Genomic DNA, 18,871 nt, shown 5'->3' on the forward strand with positions numbered 1-18,871 from the left:
TTGTTCATTCTAACCCACAGATGAGGTTGAGTACACAACTGTCCTTAACGGAGGTGTCAAATGCAGAATACCAAGCAAGACAGTTTAAATGTACTATAAAACAAGCATTCAAGAGCTAAACTTGTCAGTCATCTTTAAATAACTCAATTGAAATAAACAAGGCAACATTTTGCCAATAAAGGTAGTATTCTTTCCCCCCCCCCACTCTGCTGACTCATAAGATATCTGACAACTCAGACCGATACCCAAAAACTCAGACTTTATGAATCAATATGAGAAATGGCAGGATCCACTGTGCTTAAAAGAAACTTAAAGACACACACACACACACACACACACACACAGCTGCAGACTAGACTGACTCTGGAAAGGAAAACAAATGAAAAAACCTTCTTCAATAAAACCCCCCAAACTTCCTAAACATTAAGACTATTTTTTTTTCCTCATTCAATGAGTCTCAAAATTACAATTTAGCCAGCATAATTGCTTTATTTTGCAAGTTATTATACACAATTCAGCAAAACCTCACGGGAGACTTACCACTTTTTGGCATTTCCTTAAACAAGAATCAAAGTGCAAGGTCTCCAATCAGTCCCCAAGGAAAGAGAAAACACTTTGCTGTTAATGGAAGTCATGGTAACATTTAAAGTAGCTAATTAGTTAAAGGCCACATCTCCATATGCAATTAAAAATAATTTAATAAAGTTTTAGCTTCTTTTGGTATGACAGATTGCAAGATATCCTACAGCTAACAGGTAACAAAACCATGTTTTCTCAAGACAGAAAAAAAACGCAAATGGCGCTGTCTCTACATTATTCCACACACCTTAAAAATGAACGTCGGCAATTAATTGTTCCCATGTGTTCTAGTTGAATTTTACATCCTTCAGACATGTTATTGCTCTCTTTAAAAAGATTTCAATCAGAAAAAAGCTTTTTAACATATAGTATCTTGAGACATGGGCTCCTCCATAGTTCAAGTAATTTTTACACACGATATGTTATTTCTTACAATATCAATGTTATCTGAAGCCTATGGCACATTAATTTTCGGGGTAAAAAAAAGTTCTCCTGTGTTAAGCTGCTACAACATGGCACAAAGTCAGAAGTTAAAGGTGACTAAATATTTTGGTGCTTTTTGCTGGCTTATTTTGGGGCGCACATAAATAAAAGGCACAACTTTTCCCCTCTATTCTCATTATTTATGTACTACAAAAGCCTAACTTTCCAGCACTGCTCCATGCCTGCTGGTCCAGTGCGAGAAAGATCCAAGTCAGCATCCAAGGCTAGTAGCAGCTCTATTTACTTAACCAATGGCTTTAGTTTAGTATGCTACTTCTGAGGTGGCCACTGATGAGAGGCCAGCAGTTTTCCTGGAAAAAGAAAATTACAAAGTGTTGAAAAAAAGATAAGTTATTTATATTCATGTACACGTATATTTTCCAAATGCGTTCACAATGTTCAGAAAGTGCACATTTTGAAGTCTTGTTTCAGTACTATAAATGTCCACAACCAATATATTACAGCAGCGCCATGCACAATGGCATCGTTATGGAACTGTCACTGTTTCTGTCATTGACTCTGTTTTGGAAGAATATAATGAATACACTGAAATTTGCTCTTAGCTAGAACTTAGCACGGATAACGTCTTTGTATGGTGTTTCAAATATCTGAATTTATTTCTCCATGGCAATCAGTATGTGAAAAACAGATGCTTAGTGGTTCCACTTCTTAGCGCTCATTTTTGCGCTGCGAGGATTTTCATGAATAGAAATGAGTTTACAGCAAGGGAAGAGCCCTCAATAAGAGCAGCTCCACAAACCTTTTCCACACTGTTAAAAACCTAAAAAATATATATATATTTAACGATTTGCGGATCCTTACATAATCGATGTTCGTGATTTAACAACCAATAACACTAATGAAATTATCATACATAAAAACAGCTTAGGTCTTAACATCAATGGTCTGACAAACATATTTAAACAAGAATATTCAGAGTTAAGATTAGTACTAAATTTAGCTTCTAAACTTAGCTAAATTTAGATATGCTCAACTTGATACGTCTTTCTAAAAAGTCCAACTTTCAAAAAAGTCTGAAAAAACAGTAGTTTCAAGTAAGTCTGGAGCGCTTAGGTATTGTGGCTAGATTTACTATGAGTATGTATAACACGTTGACTGGACAAAACTGTTAAAAAGAAGCAGAAGTTGAAGCACTATCTCTGAAGGTTCTTGCTTTGGTTATCATTAAAAACGTTTCAAACTGTTACAGTAACAGTGCAAGTTCATTATAAAGCCACATGACTCCATGTAGATGTTTCCTTGTAGACTGCTTTTTATTATGCCCACTGCCAGCAATGGACATTCTGCTTGGAAAATCCAACTCCTGCTGTAAAAGGTTTGGCTGAACCAAATGAAAAAAGTGATTCCAGTATCAGATTCAAATGGGAACACGTCATTTCGTTTACGTCTTGTAAAGAAGCCCTCTCCACCTCCAGTCTTTATTAAACAAGGCACAAATAGGGAGTGGACGTTCCAGCAAAAAGTGATTGTCTGAATTTAACAGTCCACAGTCGTCTTCTAGTCCAGCACAATGAAACGTTTTTGCTGTCCAATTCTATGCTACATCTTCTAGATAATCTGCAACATCACTGAACTGAGAAATGGTATGGTCTTGTGTGATGTCTTCAAGCTAGAAAACAAATGAAAACACAAGCTCAGAAATTATAGAAAAAAATAAGCATTATTTCACAAAATCTTTCACATCAGATCTTTTCATTGGGAATTCAACTCATTCTGGAGGTATAGACCTTGAAATAAAGGATAAGGCCTCCATATGCTGGATACTAAACCAGTAGCAAAACTGTTTTATGTTTAGAGTGAATAGTGCTAACAAACAACTTTTGTTGTTTTTATTAAATCAGTATAATACCTAACTTGACAGGAATGCAACATGTAAAAGTACAGAACACAACAAATAACAAGACTAAGAAATAACTTAGGAACCTGTGATAGCAGCACATTCCTTCATAGGAGGTTAAAAATGTAAAGAACAAACTTAAAAGAATCATACTTTATCACTGGCATTCAAGTCTTCTGTTTCCACCGAAATTTCATCTATTTCTTCACCAATACTGATATCACTTTTCTCTGAGCGATGGCTTGTACTAAGAAGAAAAAGAATTAGAACTTTCATTTCAAACGTCCAAGCATTACATTTATATTCATAGCAAGTTAAATGCGAAGTTAGTTCGAAACCCATAATAACTAAAGGCCATCTACCTAGAAGGAGCCATGATAAATACTAGCTTATGCCTCAGTCATACAGTTTACAATATTAATATCTTGATTAAAAGGATGAAGCTCTTAAATATTTATTACTGACTACTCACGATGCTTTTCTTTTTCTTTTAATGGAATAATTGCCTAATACCATTAATTAAGCATTAAAATATCCCCAAGTGCACAGTTTAGGAAAAGAAAAACCTTCAGTTAATAAGCAACTTAGAGAGTATCTTAAAGTTAACATCAGGCTTTTAATGGACTCATTAAGACCTACACCAAAGCAATGCATTTTGCTCTTTTTTTGCTTCCTTAAAAGGATTTCTAACTATATTTACTAACAAATAGAAGTTTAGAGGAGTTCAGAGATACTTGCAGGGTCCAGCAATAGTGACTAGCTGGAATATGAGTTCATCTAAGTATGTCACCGAATACGTTTATAATGTATGATATACTGTACTCCTGCAACATCATCTCTCTTACCTGTTGAAGTCATCAGCGTACTCATCATCATCTCCATTTCCTAAACAATTTTTGGAAGGAATTAATAAAAAGAACTTTATTTTTCAGGAAATGCAAATGAAGAATCAAAATTTTTCTGGTTATTTACATATATATTAAAAAAAAGCATTCAAATCTTCTCTTTTCTTAGGAACCTACACGACAAAATACATCATCTGATATTAGAAAAGTACAAATGGAATAAGTCAGATTTTTACTGCATGTATAAAAATACTGATCTGCATATGAAACTCAAAAGTTTTCACTTCACTGTATTTCTTCTGATCTGATCTTGCTTCTAACTCCAGTAGGTCTCACAATGTTTTCCAACAAAATAACAGAAAACGAAGATCCTGTCCAAAAATGTTCAAGCTAAATCACACTTAGTTGTTACTTACCTAATCCTAAAGATCCCAGTTTTGCATTCACCAACCGCAGGTCTTTCAAAACAGAGTTTCTATTTAAATCTGCAGGAAAACCAAACCATAAAAGAAATTTGGCTTGTGACTTCAATAAGTTCCCACTTGCACAATCTATAGTAACCATTATATTGTAATATACTATAAGTATCACATTCAGCTTTCATGTCTGAACTGTGCTAACATTTAAAGACATAAACAACAATAGACAATCTCCCAGCATTCAAGAGTCCTTTGCAAATCTCCCTAGATATCTCTACAGAATTGACGCAGATAACATAGTACACGTTGGAAATGAGCAGTAGGATTTTAAACTCTTGTAAACTGCTTTACACAGAAAACTGAAGTAGGTATTTCATGCTCCAAAATACAAAAAGTGTCAATCTGGCAAAAAAAATCCCAGCATGCTATCAGTCAGAAATGAGCATTAAAAAAAGCACATTCAAAACAGATGGTGTCCACATACAGGCGACTTATTTCCCACAACATAACGAATAGTCTGTGTGTAGGGATATATCTCCTACATTCATCAAAACACAAAAAGATGTGAAAACTTACCATCGGGCTCCTTTAGAGAAGGTGCAGCAGTCAGAGAACTTAACCCACTTTTCAGAGGTGGTGCATCAGAAAGGGATGCTAGACCTCCTGCTTTATTTGAGTCAGTTTTCCTGAAACAAACCAAAGAAGTATTCCACAGAGCTGTAAAAATGCAAATAAGTGACTTTCTAAAGTCACTTTCTAAATCATTTGAACCTATTTCATGGCATTGCAACAGAATCACAGAATCATAGGGGTTGGAAGAGACCTCCAGAGATCGAGTCCAACCCCCCTTCCAAAGCAGGTTCCCTACACCAGGTCACACAGGTAGGTGTCCAGGCGGGTCTTGAATATCTCCAGAGAAGGAGACTCCACAACCGCCCTGGGCAGCCTGTTCCAGTGCTCCGTCACCCTCACCGTAAAGAAGTTCTTGCACACATTTGTGCGGAACTTCCTAAACCATGTGTTACGATGGATAGATTTTGGTTAACAGCCAATTGACACTCTTGAATAAGGAAGAGCAATTGCACCAATAATTCCAATTACAAAAAGGAAAAGTGAACTCATACAGTAGGGAAATTTGTAACATAATATTTCCTCCAGAAAAATCACCGCCTTCCGTGAAAAAATAAATAAATCTTTGTTCCTTATACTTATCCAGTGAAAAATAAATAACAAGCAATCTGTTTCTTAGAGTCCAATATCTAATTAGAAAGAAACAGCAAAAGAAGATCATGAAATGATGTTCCAGCTTTTCTCAGTAGATAGTTAAAGCTCTAAAATAACCACATCTCTGAGCAGAATAACCATAGGTAAGTTGTACACTTTTGTAACAAAACTGTTGTACAATTCAATTACTGAAAAATACCATTTGAAGCAAGAACCAGTGATCAGATCTGGCCACAGAAAAAAACAACTTGTTGAAAACAGAACCACACACAAAAAGTATTGTGGTGTGAAGAGGAAACCCTCAGTGGTGAGGAAGCGTTACTTAGGCTTACAGTTAACATATTTGCCAGATATTTTGTATTCCTTACAAAGTTATACAAATATCTAAAGCACCACCCTTCTCATTTTTCACGTCTTTTAGTGTTGATCACAACAGCATCTCTGCTGCAACAAGAAACACCTGTAACTCATGCATGTTCATTCCACAAAAGAAATACGTTGGGGACGTCATGTGGCGTAGCTGACACACCTCAGAGTGATACAGGCTTTTCTCTCTGGTACATTCAAGAGATCAGAGACATGCATTTCAGAAACCAAACAGTTCACTTGCATTTACAAAGGGTGAGCAATCAAATGTCAGCTAGCTCCTGAAGGTGTGCAAGCATACTGAGCACAAAAGAAACCTGTGTCTCTCCACACCACTTACCAGCCATAAGTTCTTTCTGGTTTGGGTATAGGATCATCAAAAAAAGAATCTCCCTCTATATCATCTTCATCCACACCTGGATCACTTTTTTCTTTGGTATTTAAGTCTTTGTTTTGCAACTGAGGATCTAGTTTTGTTTCATTAGGCAGAAAATGAATGCTTCTTTTGCTGGCATCCCCTGAAGAGACACTTGTATCACTTTGAGTAGCTTCAGTAACCTTGGGAGATAAAGAAAACAGACCTCACTGTAAGAAAAGGTAATTTCTCTTCAAGAAAGCCCATATAAAATGCTTTTATTTCTTAAAACACTGTAAGCAGTAGTATACACATAGCATATTAACCAAACACTGCTTCTTTAAAAGTCCTTTAGATGTTATTAGTACTTCTCTGTACCCATCAGAAATCATGCAACAGAAAAAATCTGTTTTTAAACCACTTTAGAAAAATCTTGTTTGTTATTGTCTGTTAAGATAAGTTTGTTCTATCCTTTGGTTTTATATCTAGATGAACCCCACTAAAAGAGCAATCCTTTTTGAAAGATGATCATCAAATGAAGAAATCTACATACATGCTACTTCTTAAGTTCTAGCTTCAGAGATATTTTAAAAGCATGTGACTTGATTTTTTTTATTAGTTTTACTTTGAATTAAAGTCAACAGTTCCAAAATAATCAATTTAAACTCATGTAAATAACATCATCTTTAAAAAAAAAAAAAAAAAAAAAAAAAAAAGTAAAGAAATACTTTTAACCTATCTTCAAAAATATTTCCATTTTCATGCAAAAGAAAGCTTGCCCTATGCTGTAATTTCTCTAAGAGAATAGAAATGTGAATTGTGTAGTTGAAATGGTTTGGAACATGACAAGCCACAGAGGCTCATATCCTGACTCAATTTTCAGTGATAGACCTGCTTACCTGAGAATGTCTTAAAACCAAGCTGAAAAAAACATCAAATGGCCATCTATGAAGTAAAACAATGTTCCAAGCAGCAAATGTAACATGACTGCAGGTAATCAGTATTTGGAGGGGAAAAAACGGTACAAACAGGGCATCTAAGAATAAGTAACTTTCAGTCTTCCAATCATGCTCATGGCTCAGTTCTATAAATACTCATGCTCTTAAGGACTGCTCTATATATAGTACAATCAGGTAATACAAATCAGCTCCTATCCTTGCAAATCTTGTGGCCCAGTGATCAACATTTAAATTTATGTAGATATCATCTTTGTGCAACAAAATGAAAATGAAAGCAATGAGAAGATCTATTTAATTTACAAACTCTACACACCAACAATAGCAATAATTTTGAAACAAAACCAATAATGTTGTTTGTTCCAAATAAGCAGCATACAGGCTGCACTGACCAAAGGTGGTTTTGTGGGATGTTTCTGTTTTGATTTTGTTTAAAAATCAGCCATTATCTTTCACTTAAAAGGCTACAGTACAGTTTTTCAAACCACAAGCCATGAAACTTTAAAGAAGTCATTTTATCTCAGTCACAGAACTATATTCAATTGTTGGCAGTAACTCTGCTCTTTCAAGGCAAGAAAAATACCTGTAAGTGGCAGTTCCAATACTTTTCTAATTTGCTGTCCCCAAGGCACAGGCTGCTGAAAATTAAGATCTTAGAGATATCCTGACCAGAGCAAAAGAGACATTACAGGCCGTTTTCACTTCTCTCCCTCATCCCGAGGGAATGAGCAGCTGCTACCTTGTGTGAGACACTGGAAGCTTAACAGTTGGTGTTTGCTGGAGTTCATCTATCCAAAAGCTTTGCTTAAGTGGAATAATCACTTTCAAATTGTAGTGATAGCCTAGACACAGCTAACAGTTCAATGAGTAATCCGTCTACCTTTGGTAGATGTTGTTAATAAGGTAAGTCAGTGTGGATTCACACTTGCACTTAAATAAATGTCACTCTTGCTGCTGCCAAAAGCTGTGGTCTTGACCTCTTCCTGTATGATCCCTACTGATAACTTTCAATTGCTGAGTCACAGTACAAGCCAATTCAGCTCTACTTCTTGAGAACTTCCTTTCATAACTGAAAATAAATTTTTAAAAATAAACATAATTTTCTAATCTAAAAAAAACCACACCAGCACCAGCACCAAAAAAACCTTACGATTTTACACTTTCTGCTTGCTTGTCTCCTTCCATCTACCCCTAATTAACAAGAGTCAGGCTGGCTAGCTGCAACCACTACCAAATAGGTACAAGCTACCAACTGCCTTGCAAAAATCTCAATCAAAGATGAACAAATTAGTAAAACTCAATTCTTAATCACTTCCCTCTTCCAAACAGATCAAATAATAATAACGCCTGTGCAGTGTTATATTTCTCAGCTTTCAGTGACATGTTAGAAAGCTTCAAACTTATAACATGCTCCAATTATACCAGTTAACAAACTTGAGTCATTTTTTGTTGTTGGATAGTTACTATAAACAAGTGATTGTGCCCCTACCAGTTCCATACATTTAAGTATTTAAGTACATTTAAGTAAATGCCATTGTACCACAAGAGTCCACTGCTTCGCTTCTCCTCTACACTTCTTCACAACATACAAACCATCTTACCTTACTCGGTATGGGGTGCGTATTTGATCTTTCATCAGATGATTTTGATGTGGAACATAAGCCATCACTTAGAACTGGGGCAACCTAAAAATGTTCCACATTAATACTTATTAGAAATACATCGAATCATGTCATAACATCATCCAACAGAAACAAGACTACTGTTCCTGCTCACACTGTATGCAAGCTGTGACACTATGCTGCTGACTTAGGAAGACTATGACAACCACTTCCGAATTGGTTGATGGACTAACTGTATCTTGGGTGCAAGGGATTTTTTTCAAACCACAGTCACAACAGACACTAATAAAATAGTATTGGTTGGATTTCATTAATTAAATTAGCAACTAGTATATACTCAATTAAAACAGCATTCTCAATGCCTTAATATATTTCATTGCTTTCATATTTTTTTAAAATATTCATTTTAAGACAGCTATAAAGCTTTAAAAAAGCCAATTCTAATTTTACTAAGACCTGAAAAATGTAGAAGTACAAAGATACAATAAATAATCATTAAAGGTGTTAACTAATCACAGTAGAAATGGGGAAAAAAAAGGTAGAGTGTCGTGTGTCATTTTTTGGGGTTCACCCTATGCTCGTACATTGTGTCAGGATGTCAGGATAGGATTTAAGGGGTAGCATGAACAGTAACTTCCATCATTGTTTTCTGATGAATTATGTTGATACATTTTCCCATTATACTAGCTTGAAAGTCTTGAAACAATTTAAGTGTTTTTCAGTTCATTTGTCATCTCTGAAATAAAAATAAAGGATTATGAAGAAAGAAATTACATTAACTGGACTTACTTCTTCATTGCCTGATATCTTTTTCTGCTGACATTTCCTAACAACCTCCAATAATATGGGACCACCCGCAGTACCTTCTTCTGTAATTCCCAAATCTCGAGCTAAGGTTTCTCGATCATCCAGGCCATTTAGCTGTGAGGAAAAAAAAAAAAACAAAAACAGAAATTACAACAAAAAAGAAACTATCAGGAAACAGTATATACTTTGTACAAAATCCTAAAGTTTGTTGGTTGTATTTAATAGAGCAATAATCTCAGTAACCAGTGATTACTGAAGACTTCCTGTTGCATGTGGAATAAAGACCTAGCAGTTATGATATCATTTACTTTTGATCTGCGCATGAATTTCATCACTGATCAACTTTTAAAGTTCTTTTAAATACAAGAACACCAGCCAAGCACACCAAAACAAGGAGGGTAAAAAGACAGTGCTCAGAGAGGGACTAGTACAGGAAAATAGAGTAAAATCTTTCAGCACGATTCACAGCAGTCTTGGTCAACTTTTGAAATACATCAAACACTGACTCTTGAAAGGCAATAATCATCCATATAGGCATGTTTAAACCTGTCTTTATGGCAGAGCATATCTTTTACATGCTAAATATTAAAAATAAAAATAAAAACAAACACAAGCAACTGTCATGCACTCCAAAGGATCAGCATAACACAGAAACAAAAACCAGTTTCTCTTACTGTGCTCGATTCAGGCTGAAAAACAGCCAGCGTAAAATCAAGATTGAAAAATCGTAGAAATTCTGCAACAAGACCTGCCACCAAACGACCTACAACACAAAAAATGTTAAAGATGTAAAAATTAAGTAGAAATATATCAGACAAACAATTCTTATTTCAACATTATAATACATGCATGGTTTCAAGATGAACAACTACACTGAGTCAACACTTCTACAAACATCATTTAGACATTCAAACTATCATCACACAGTTGACTAGCTGCAAGTTCACATCATACCCAACTCAGAATTTGTGTACCAGTTCTCAGCCATTTTAACTTATTTAAAGTCAGAAATAGTGCATGGGAAAAAAGGAATTGTGTCCAAAATTCAAGTTTAAAGATTGAGGTTTCTCTTTGTTTTGGCTCCGCTTTCATCTGTTCTGATCTTTTAAAAACATGACTTTGCCATTTTTCTTATGTGTGGTCGCTACTGTACCTCTACAATCTGTTTTCACCATTAACTGCCTAGAGTAGCTTTACTCATCATGAAATATTAACTTAAATATACTAGTCACCTCAGTTAAAAATAAGACTTCAGAGACATTAACTTAAAAATTCTAGATCATACTCTATTCCAAAGCCAGTTGTAAGAACTGCTTTTATTTGATGGGAATAAAGGCATTCTTTATGTCACGGAAGATTCAATCCATTATTTGTTGTTCTTTTTAATTTTGAGACGTGGTAACCAGAACTTACCATCTTTTGTACTCAAAAATTTCTTCAAGCTTTCATTTACCAGGGGTGCTTTGTTCTGTCAAAAAGCAAAAAGCAAATGTTAATTAACAACATCCTTGAGCTATTAAGAAGTTAAAAACAAAATAGTAAAATAAATAAGTAAATAAATCACAACAGTTTGGTGTTTTGATGTACACTCATACATACAGCACATGGTACGTGCCATTCACCTCTCTGAATTCTACTTCTTAATCATTCTTAATATGTGAAAACACCCTGGATAGGAACCTAAATAAATTTAAGGAAAGGATCTGTTAGAGGCAGCACTTATAAACAGTGACAGTTAACATACACACGAAAGCCCCTCACCAGTATTTAAAAGAACCAAACCAAAACGACTTTCCTAGTATTTAGGAATGGCGCTACATCACTCTTCCATTATTTCTTCCTCAGCAATCTCATGTTACCTTTCTGACATATGGAGTCTCACGCCATAGAATAATTACTCATGCTTCCCATCATTACCACTGTCACAATAACATCTATTGTAGTTGTGTGTTCTTCCAGAAAGAGCACAACCAACAAAACAGCAGAGGAAAGGGGCAGCTTTCCATTCTTCATTTTCTAAATGGAGAGCCCAGACATACAGCATCTGTACCCTCACCTCTCTAGGTCTAAAGAATAAACAGATACAGGAAAAAAGGCAATGCTGGCAGAAAAAGGGGTCATAAAACTTCTCAAAATCGACCACTATAATACCTTACATTTCAAAAGACTTTTTCTGATTGGATAAAGTTTCCAGCTGTCAATAGGACATTTATTAAAGTAGTACTTGGCAAGAAAAGATATTTAATTACCCTTCAAATGGAGCTGAGCAACATAAAAGCAGCAGTGATAAACAGTTTCCTGTGAGCAGTTTTACAGTAAAGGCTATGTGAGACTTTGAATTTCTAAATACTATAAAGATGACCTTTGCGAGGAGTTTTTTTTTTTTAAGCTCTTACACAGTGATAGTAATTTTCTCTTGTTACACTTCACAAATATAATAGGTAATAATAGGTAACAGGTAATAGGTAATAGTCTCGTGCGGGTTGGAAGGGACCTTAGAGATCATCAAGTCCAAACCCCGTGATTTGAGCCTCCTGTGCTGCAGAGCGGCACTTCTACCACTTGTGCCACAGGGGAGATTCGAACCTGGGCCTCCGGTGTTGCAACACAGCATTCCAACCACTGCGCCATCGGGGCACACAAGTAGTAAAGTAATACATAAAGTATTAAAGTAATTATTTTTAATTATACAGGAAGAACTGTCAGAAAGTCAAAACTGAAACACTTAAAATCATCTTACCTCTACTTTCTCTTGTTCTTCTAATGCCAAAAAAACAGCTGCTCGTAACTCTGCCTGCCAAATAATAAAAAAATGAAATGGCATTTCTACAAGTGCTGCTTTACCTATGCAAATAGAATGCTAAGAGACAGAAAGTATCTTAACATCTACTTGCAGCTCCTCCAGCAACGTGGCATCAATTGTAAACAACATCGACACAATTAAGACATTTAGGTATACAAGCAACGTGACTTGAGGGTGAGAAAGCTTTCAGAGAAGCAATGGGGCAGGAGGAATTTGATACAAGACTTCCCAAATTCTTCATCCTCTGGAAGATTCTAAAACTCATAACCTCCCACTTGTTTCCCTTGGAAGTCAGAAATCCATCTTTTTGGGGAAGCTTTGAAACACCTACCCTTAATTTACAATTCTTTCATGAAACACAGACATACAGCTTATGATTATACTTTCTTCAAAGCTTGTGCTAAATTATACAAATTCCTATGACCTGTCAGATCATACAAAGCAACAGAAATTCTCAAGGAAAAGAAAGCCTGACTCCAGTCATTTGAACACCTTAAATGAACAACATGCATTACATTTAACAAAGTACTCTGATTAAAAGTTAATTACAGTGGAAAACATTTTGAAGTGGCCAGTAGACAAACTGTGTGACCACAAAAGACGCTGCTACTCTGCATGTCATTTTCCTCAAGAGCAAAGGCGAAAAAGGTTTTCAAAGACCAATTTGTATACCTAAAAATAAAAACAATTTGAAGAATGGTTGGATTTCCTCATGTACATTAGCAAAGCAAAATAAAACCAACAAAAAAAGACAGGTTAAAAGTAACCCTCTTTGGATACATTTCTAAAAGAAAATAAGTTCTCAGTAAGGGTTCTCATAAGAAAAATTATAGGATGTCTCCCAGTTGTATGCAGTGCTCACTTAGACAGCTATCCCGTTTTTTCAGGGTGTTTTCCATTGTTGCCCAAGAAACATCTTATTCAAAGTAGCAGTAAAGCAGAACAAAGCTTAGTATCGAACTTCCTCACCCTTGTCACAGAATCAGACAGAATCACAGAATGACCCGGGTTGGAAGGGACCTCAAGGATCATGTAGTTCCAACCCCCCTGCCTAGCAGGGCCACCAAACATACACATTCACTAGATCAGGTTGCCCAGGGCCCCGTCCAACCTGGTCTTGAACACCTCCAAGGACGGGGCATCCACAACCTCCCTGGGCAGCCTGTTCCAGGGCCTAACCACTCTCCTAGTGAAGAACTTCCCCCTAACATCCAACCTAAATCTTCCCTCTTTTAACTTAAAACCATTTCCCCGTGTCCTGCTATTGTCAGCCCTTTCCAAGAGTTAACTCCCCTCCTGGGAGTAAGTTCCCTTCAGGTATTGAAAGGCTGCAATGAGGTCACCCCGCAACCTTCTCTTCTCCAGGCTGAACAAACCCAACTCCCTCAGCCTGTCCTCATAGGGGAGGTGCTCCAGCCCCCTGATCATCTTCGTGGCCCTCCTCTGAACCCTTTCCAAAATCTCCATGTCTTTTTTGTACTGAGGGCTCCACACCTGGACACAGTACAACAGATGGGGCCTCACAAGAGCCGAGTAGAGAGGGACAATCACCTCCCTATCCCTGCTGACCACCCCTCTCCTGACGGAGCCCAGGATCCCATTTGCTTTCCGGGCTGCCAGAGCGCACTGCTGGCTCATGTTGAGTCTTTCGTCCATCAGGACCCCCAGGTCCTTCTCTGCCAGCTGCTCTCAAGGCTGCTCTTGTCCTTTCCAAGCCTTCTATAAAACAGCATTATGCTGTAAGCTGTACCAGGATTATGGTCTGTAAGTCAGGTCTTGACAGCTACACTGACTGCACATCTATCATCCTAGAATCCACTAAAGCCACAGGCTTCTTTCCCATCCTGTGTGCACCAAGTCTCAGTAGACATCTCTACAAACTTTTAGAAGACAAGAGCTCATATTAATTCAGTATAAACCCGCTACAACTTATGCACCAAATACTGGATGAGAAAGCTGCAGTAGGTTGTCCAAGATTGAGAAATGCCACAGGTCTTCCTCGCATCTCAGATTGTCAACAGTCATTTGAAGCTTTTAAATATCTCCCACTTGTAGATCCTAACATGTAGGTACGTAGCATGTCTCTAGAGTATTTTACTATAGGAAATAGAAACACACAAGCATAGAGTGATCAAGGTGTCTTGCTTGTAAGCAAGCAAACATAGCATCGAGCTGTCTAACCACTAGTGATTACTCCAGACTTACAAACTATAAGCACCTGTATCCAAAGCTTGTACCAAGCTGGAGACTGCAGCTTCATCACCTCTGTCCTGTCACTCCCCAACTGCAAAGTTACTATCCCTAAGAAGAACCAGTAATTTTTATTCTCATTCCTCATCCATTTAAGCGGAAAAAAAATTTACCATAGCAGCCTTCATTGGCTAAGTCACTAAACTTGATGGCAGTGTAATTAAAGGAATTATTTTTTTAATAGTATTTTTACTTCATCTCACAACACATTATCAGCCAGCACCGCAGCTATGCAGGGTTTGAATCAAATTAGCAAGAATCAGCTGACCAAAGCATTAACAGTCACGAGACATTCATAATGCTTTTATTCCTCAGATGTGTCGAAACAGCAAGTTCTAAGGATGCTGTAAAATTTCAGGCAGCATAAACCTTTTTTTCCCCCCAGATGGAAAGATACAGATCAAACAAAATAACAAGGGAATGCTATGAAAGCACAGTGGTTGTTTTTCCTTATATGACAACCCAATGAAAGATGTCCATACTCATAGCTGGGGTGTTGGACTAGATTATCTACAGTAGGACTTCTAACCTCATCCATCTTGAAAAATGCCAGTACTCATTTACAAAAACAAAAGAAACAACCATTTGATAACAACAGAGTGTAGCTATGCTTACCTTAGTTTAACAAAAAGACGATGGCTTTGGTAACCCTACTCAAAACACAGTTATGTGAACTCGAACCCTTCATCTCCTTTTGGAATTTAAATAGGGATTATACATTTGAAATGCAAGAGCAACACATTAGTAATGATGGTGCATTGTTGTACAGTATCACAGGGTGACCTCATTGCAGCCTTTCAGTACCTGAAGGGAACTTACACCCAGGAGGGCAGTAAACTCTTCGAAAGGGCTGACAATATCAGGACACGGGGAAATGGTTTTAAGTTAAAAGAGGGAAGATTTAGGTTGGATGTTAGGGGGAAGTTCTTTACTAAGAGAGTGGTTAGGCCCTGGAACAGGCTGCCCAGGGAGGTTGTGGATGCCCCGTCCTTGGAGGTGTTCAAGACCAGGTTGGACGGGGCCCTGGGCAACCTGATCTAGTAAAGGTGTATGTTTGGTGGCCCTGCCAGGCAGGGGGGTTGGAACTACATGACCCTTGAGGTCCCTTCCAACCTGGGTCATTCTGTGATTCTGTGATCACAGGTAGCCAATACTCACTGGGCTTCTAAGTACAGACACAAGGATGTGCTCACTTCCATCAACCATTTCAGCTGTTCATATATTCCTGGAATACCAATCATGATTGTCCACTCATTAAAATGCTTCAAGTAGAATTCTGTGGATAAATGCCACCATTCTTAATTTGAAATCCAAGCTTCTTTTCTCCCCGATCTTACAATGAGATTCAACAGTTCTCATCCCTGATGTCTGCGTGGCTCTTTGTTGTATGTAACAGTTATTGCTGAAAGCTTTGAGTGTGAATCCACAGAACCCAATTCTGTACCCTTGCTGACACAACTCCAGGCTAAAGGCTTGCAAACCAACTACACTTCATCACAGAATCACCAAACATACACCTTTACTAGATCAGGTTGCCCAGGGCCCCGTCCAACCTGGTCTTGAACACCTCCAAGGACGGGGCATCCACAACCTCCCTGGGCAGCCTGTTCCAGGGCCTAACCACTCTCCTAGTGAAGAACTTCCCCCTAACATCCAACCTAAATCTTCCCTCTTTCAACTTAAAGCCATTTCTCCTAGGAAACAGGGGATCACAACAGTCAATGCTTTTTAATACAGCATTAGTAGGCAGACAGCATACACAGGCCCTTCTTAGGTTCAGCCAATTTCCAAGACACAACTCCACCACCCTACACACCTATGTTTAAACAGCGAGCCTCGAGGACTCCGGCTTAAGATAACCAAGCTGAAGATAACCAATAGCATCTTTTGGCGTGGAAGAGAAAGGAAATTCTGCGAGCTCCGTCCAGCACGGCTCGGCGGGTTGGACAGCAGCAGGAAAGCAGCGCAGTGGCTTCGGCAGACACGCTGCACTCAATGCAAGAGAGGGCACAGCCGCCGGGCCGCTCTCCGCCGAGCAGCCCGTAGGCCAGGCCCGCAGCAGCTCTATTTCGCTGGACGCGGCTCCTCGCCAAGCCCCGGCCCGAGCGGGCTATAGGCAGCGCCGGGAGGGCGGGCGCCGCCGCCAGGCCGTGACAGCCGGGTGGGCCTGTACCGGCGCGAGGGGACGCAGCCTGCCGAGCACCCACACGCCCTGAGGTGTAGTAGCAGGGCCGGCACCGGCAGCGGAACCCGCACGGCACCGCGAGAGCGCTGCGCGCCGAGGAGAGGCCTTCCCGTCGCACCTTGATTTTATTGAGCACCCCGCTGCTCTCCAGCGTCTGCACCAGCAGGTCCCGCAGCTCCGTGTCCTCCTCCGCCGCTGCCGCCGCCATCTTGTTTCTCCCTGACAACCGCCCAAACCGCGCTAGCGCCGGGACGGGCCCGGCAGATTCGCCGCCGCCGCAGGAGGCACACACACACACACACAGCGGCTGGTCCGAGGGCACGGGGCGCAGCGGGACAGAGGCTACCTACAAAAGCGAGCCCGGTAAGACGCAGCAGCGCCCCGGCCAACCGGCTATTCTGCGGCCGCAGAACCGTGGAAACTGCGGCGGCGAACGCGCAACACGACCACCACTGGGAGTGGGGCGCGGGAAGTTCAAAGTGGCAGCGGCCGGTCAGATCCGCGACCGCACGCGGCCCTCAGAGCGAACAGAGCTGACACTGCCCTGCTGCTGCTACACGGCCGCATAGGGCGGCTGGGGGCAGTCTAAGATGTGATGCATAGTAAACAGCCGCAATAATTGATTTTGGAATTCATCTATTTACCCCAGGCCGAACTTCTTAGTAGTTTCACTTGAAAAGATCTCAATATTTTCATGAAGAACTTCGGAATTTACAGCTATCCGGGGAATGTAAGAAAGAAATGCATGAAATGAGGCGTTGTGGGAAGAGGATCCAATTCTGGAGGACGGGAGTAAACTCTTTGAAAGGGCTGACAATAGCAGGACACGGGGAAATGGTTTTAAGTTAAAAGAGGAAAGATTTAGGTTGGATGTTAGGGGGAAGTTCTTCACTAGGAGAGTGGTTAGGCCCTGGAACAGGCTGCCCAGGGAGGTTGTGGATGCCCCGTCCTTGGAGGTGTTCAAGACCAGGTTGGACGGGGCCCTGGGCAACCTGATCTAGTAAAGGTGTATGTTTGGTGGCCCTGCCAGGCAGGGGGGTTGGAACTACATGATCCTTGAGGTCCCTTCCAACCCGGGTCATTCTATGATTCTGTGCATGATTCTGTGACGTGCAGCAGGTGGCAGCAGTTCTGCGGCGATCCCTTAAGACATAGTGAGCTCCACCAGGTGTGATGCTAGGAGTCCTGCAGCTGGAAACAATGACAGTCTTTCACCTCAGCACAAGGTTGAACCCTAGTAAATCCCACAGCACTGCATTTATATTATTATTTAAAGCAGATAATAGTTCAGTTCCAGCTTCTCAAAGCCCCATCAGAAGCAAGACATAAGTGTAGAAACATACTACCTGCTATTACCTACACCATTTCATTCCTCTGATGCAACTCCAGACCTAATAAAAAGATCTAAAAGGTGCTTCAGGATCATTCTTTTTTAGTAATATCTTTTGCAAACAGAGACAAAACTCAAAAACAATCACCTGACTGTACCATGTGCTTCGTGATAGCACAACATAAATTAACCAGAGAAATAAGAGGCATTACTTTCAGAGCACTCCTCCTATTTCACTATGTTGGCCCATGACATCATTCAGTAGAGGCTGAACGTTCCCACCAACTTTCCATTACGTTTTGTTGCCATGCAACAGGTGGTAGCAGTGGGGCAGTCTGACAAAATGGTGTCTGATATGGAAATGAATACGAAGCAAAGATATGGAACCGAATTCCTCCATGGAGAAGGGGAAAAAAAAGGCACCCAGTGGCATTCATTGATGATTCCTGGGTATTTATGGAGACCAAAAAGTGGATGTGAGAACAGTGAGGTGATGAGCAATCATGACACGAAAGACAAGCCACATTCTGGATGGCTCCCAGAGCTGACCGGGTCCTTTCCCCAGGGGCTCAATCAATGGTTCAGGCTGTGGCTCAATAGTTACCATGCAAGGTTTAAAAAGATTCAGTAAAGTCGACAGTGCTTGAGGTCTCAAGCCACAACCTCTCTGGGCAACTTGATCCAGCACCTCACCACTCATAGTAAAGAATTTTCCCCTGACATCCAACCTATGTCTTCCCTCCTTCAACTTAAAACCATTTCCCCTTGTCCTGCTGCTATCTCCCTTTC

The 18,871-nt window shown here is 39.5% G+C and overlaps 1 protein-coding gene across 1 annotated transcript; it reads right to left on the reverse strand.

Annotated features, from left to right (window-relative positions):
- Nucleotides 1-469: 469 nt before the first annotated feature.
- CEP43 (centrosomal protein 43) lies at nt 470-16,971 on the reverse strand. The gene is made up of 12 exons (XM_015857985.3): nt 16,871-16,971; nt 12,255-12,308; nt 10,928-10,982; nt 10,189-10,277; nt 9,497-9,628; nt 8,687-8,770; nt 6,115-6,332; nt 4,761-4,870; nt 4,182-4,250; nt 3,766-3,805; nt 3,074-3,167; nt 470-2,692 (listed from the first exon to the last, which is right to left on the reverse strand). Exons 1-12 carry the CDS (start codon nt 16,958-16,960, stop codon nt 2,618-2,620), a joined length of 1,110 nt encoding a protein of 369 aa, XP_015713471.2. The 5' UTR covers nt 16,961-16,971; the 3' UTR covers nt 470-2,617.
- Between the last annotated feature and the right edge of the window lie 1,900 nt (nt 16,972-18,871).

Source organism: Coturnix japonica, chromosome 3 (assembly GCF_054131305.1).
Source record: "Coturnix japonica strain WE chromosome 3, WE-NBRP24, whole genome shotgun sequence".
Taxonomy (NCBI): domain Eukaryota; kingdom Metazoa; phylum Chordata; class Aves; order Galliformes; family Phasianidae; genus Coturnix; species Coturnix japonica.

Coding starts and splice junctions, on each gene's coding strand:
- CEP43 (XM_015857985.3), bottom strand. CDS start 16,960: ATGGCGGCGGCAGCGGCGGAGGAGGACACGGAGCTGCGGGACCTGCTG. Junction 4,871..6,114: donor CCAGAAAGAACTTATGGCTG/GTAAGTGGTGTG, acceptor GGTTTGTTTCAG/GAAAACTGACTCAAATAAAG. Junction 4,251..4,760: donor TTCTCTAAAGGAGCCCGATG/GTAAGTTTTCAC, acceptor GTTTTCCTGCAG/ATTTAAATAGAAACTCTGTT.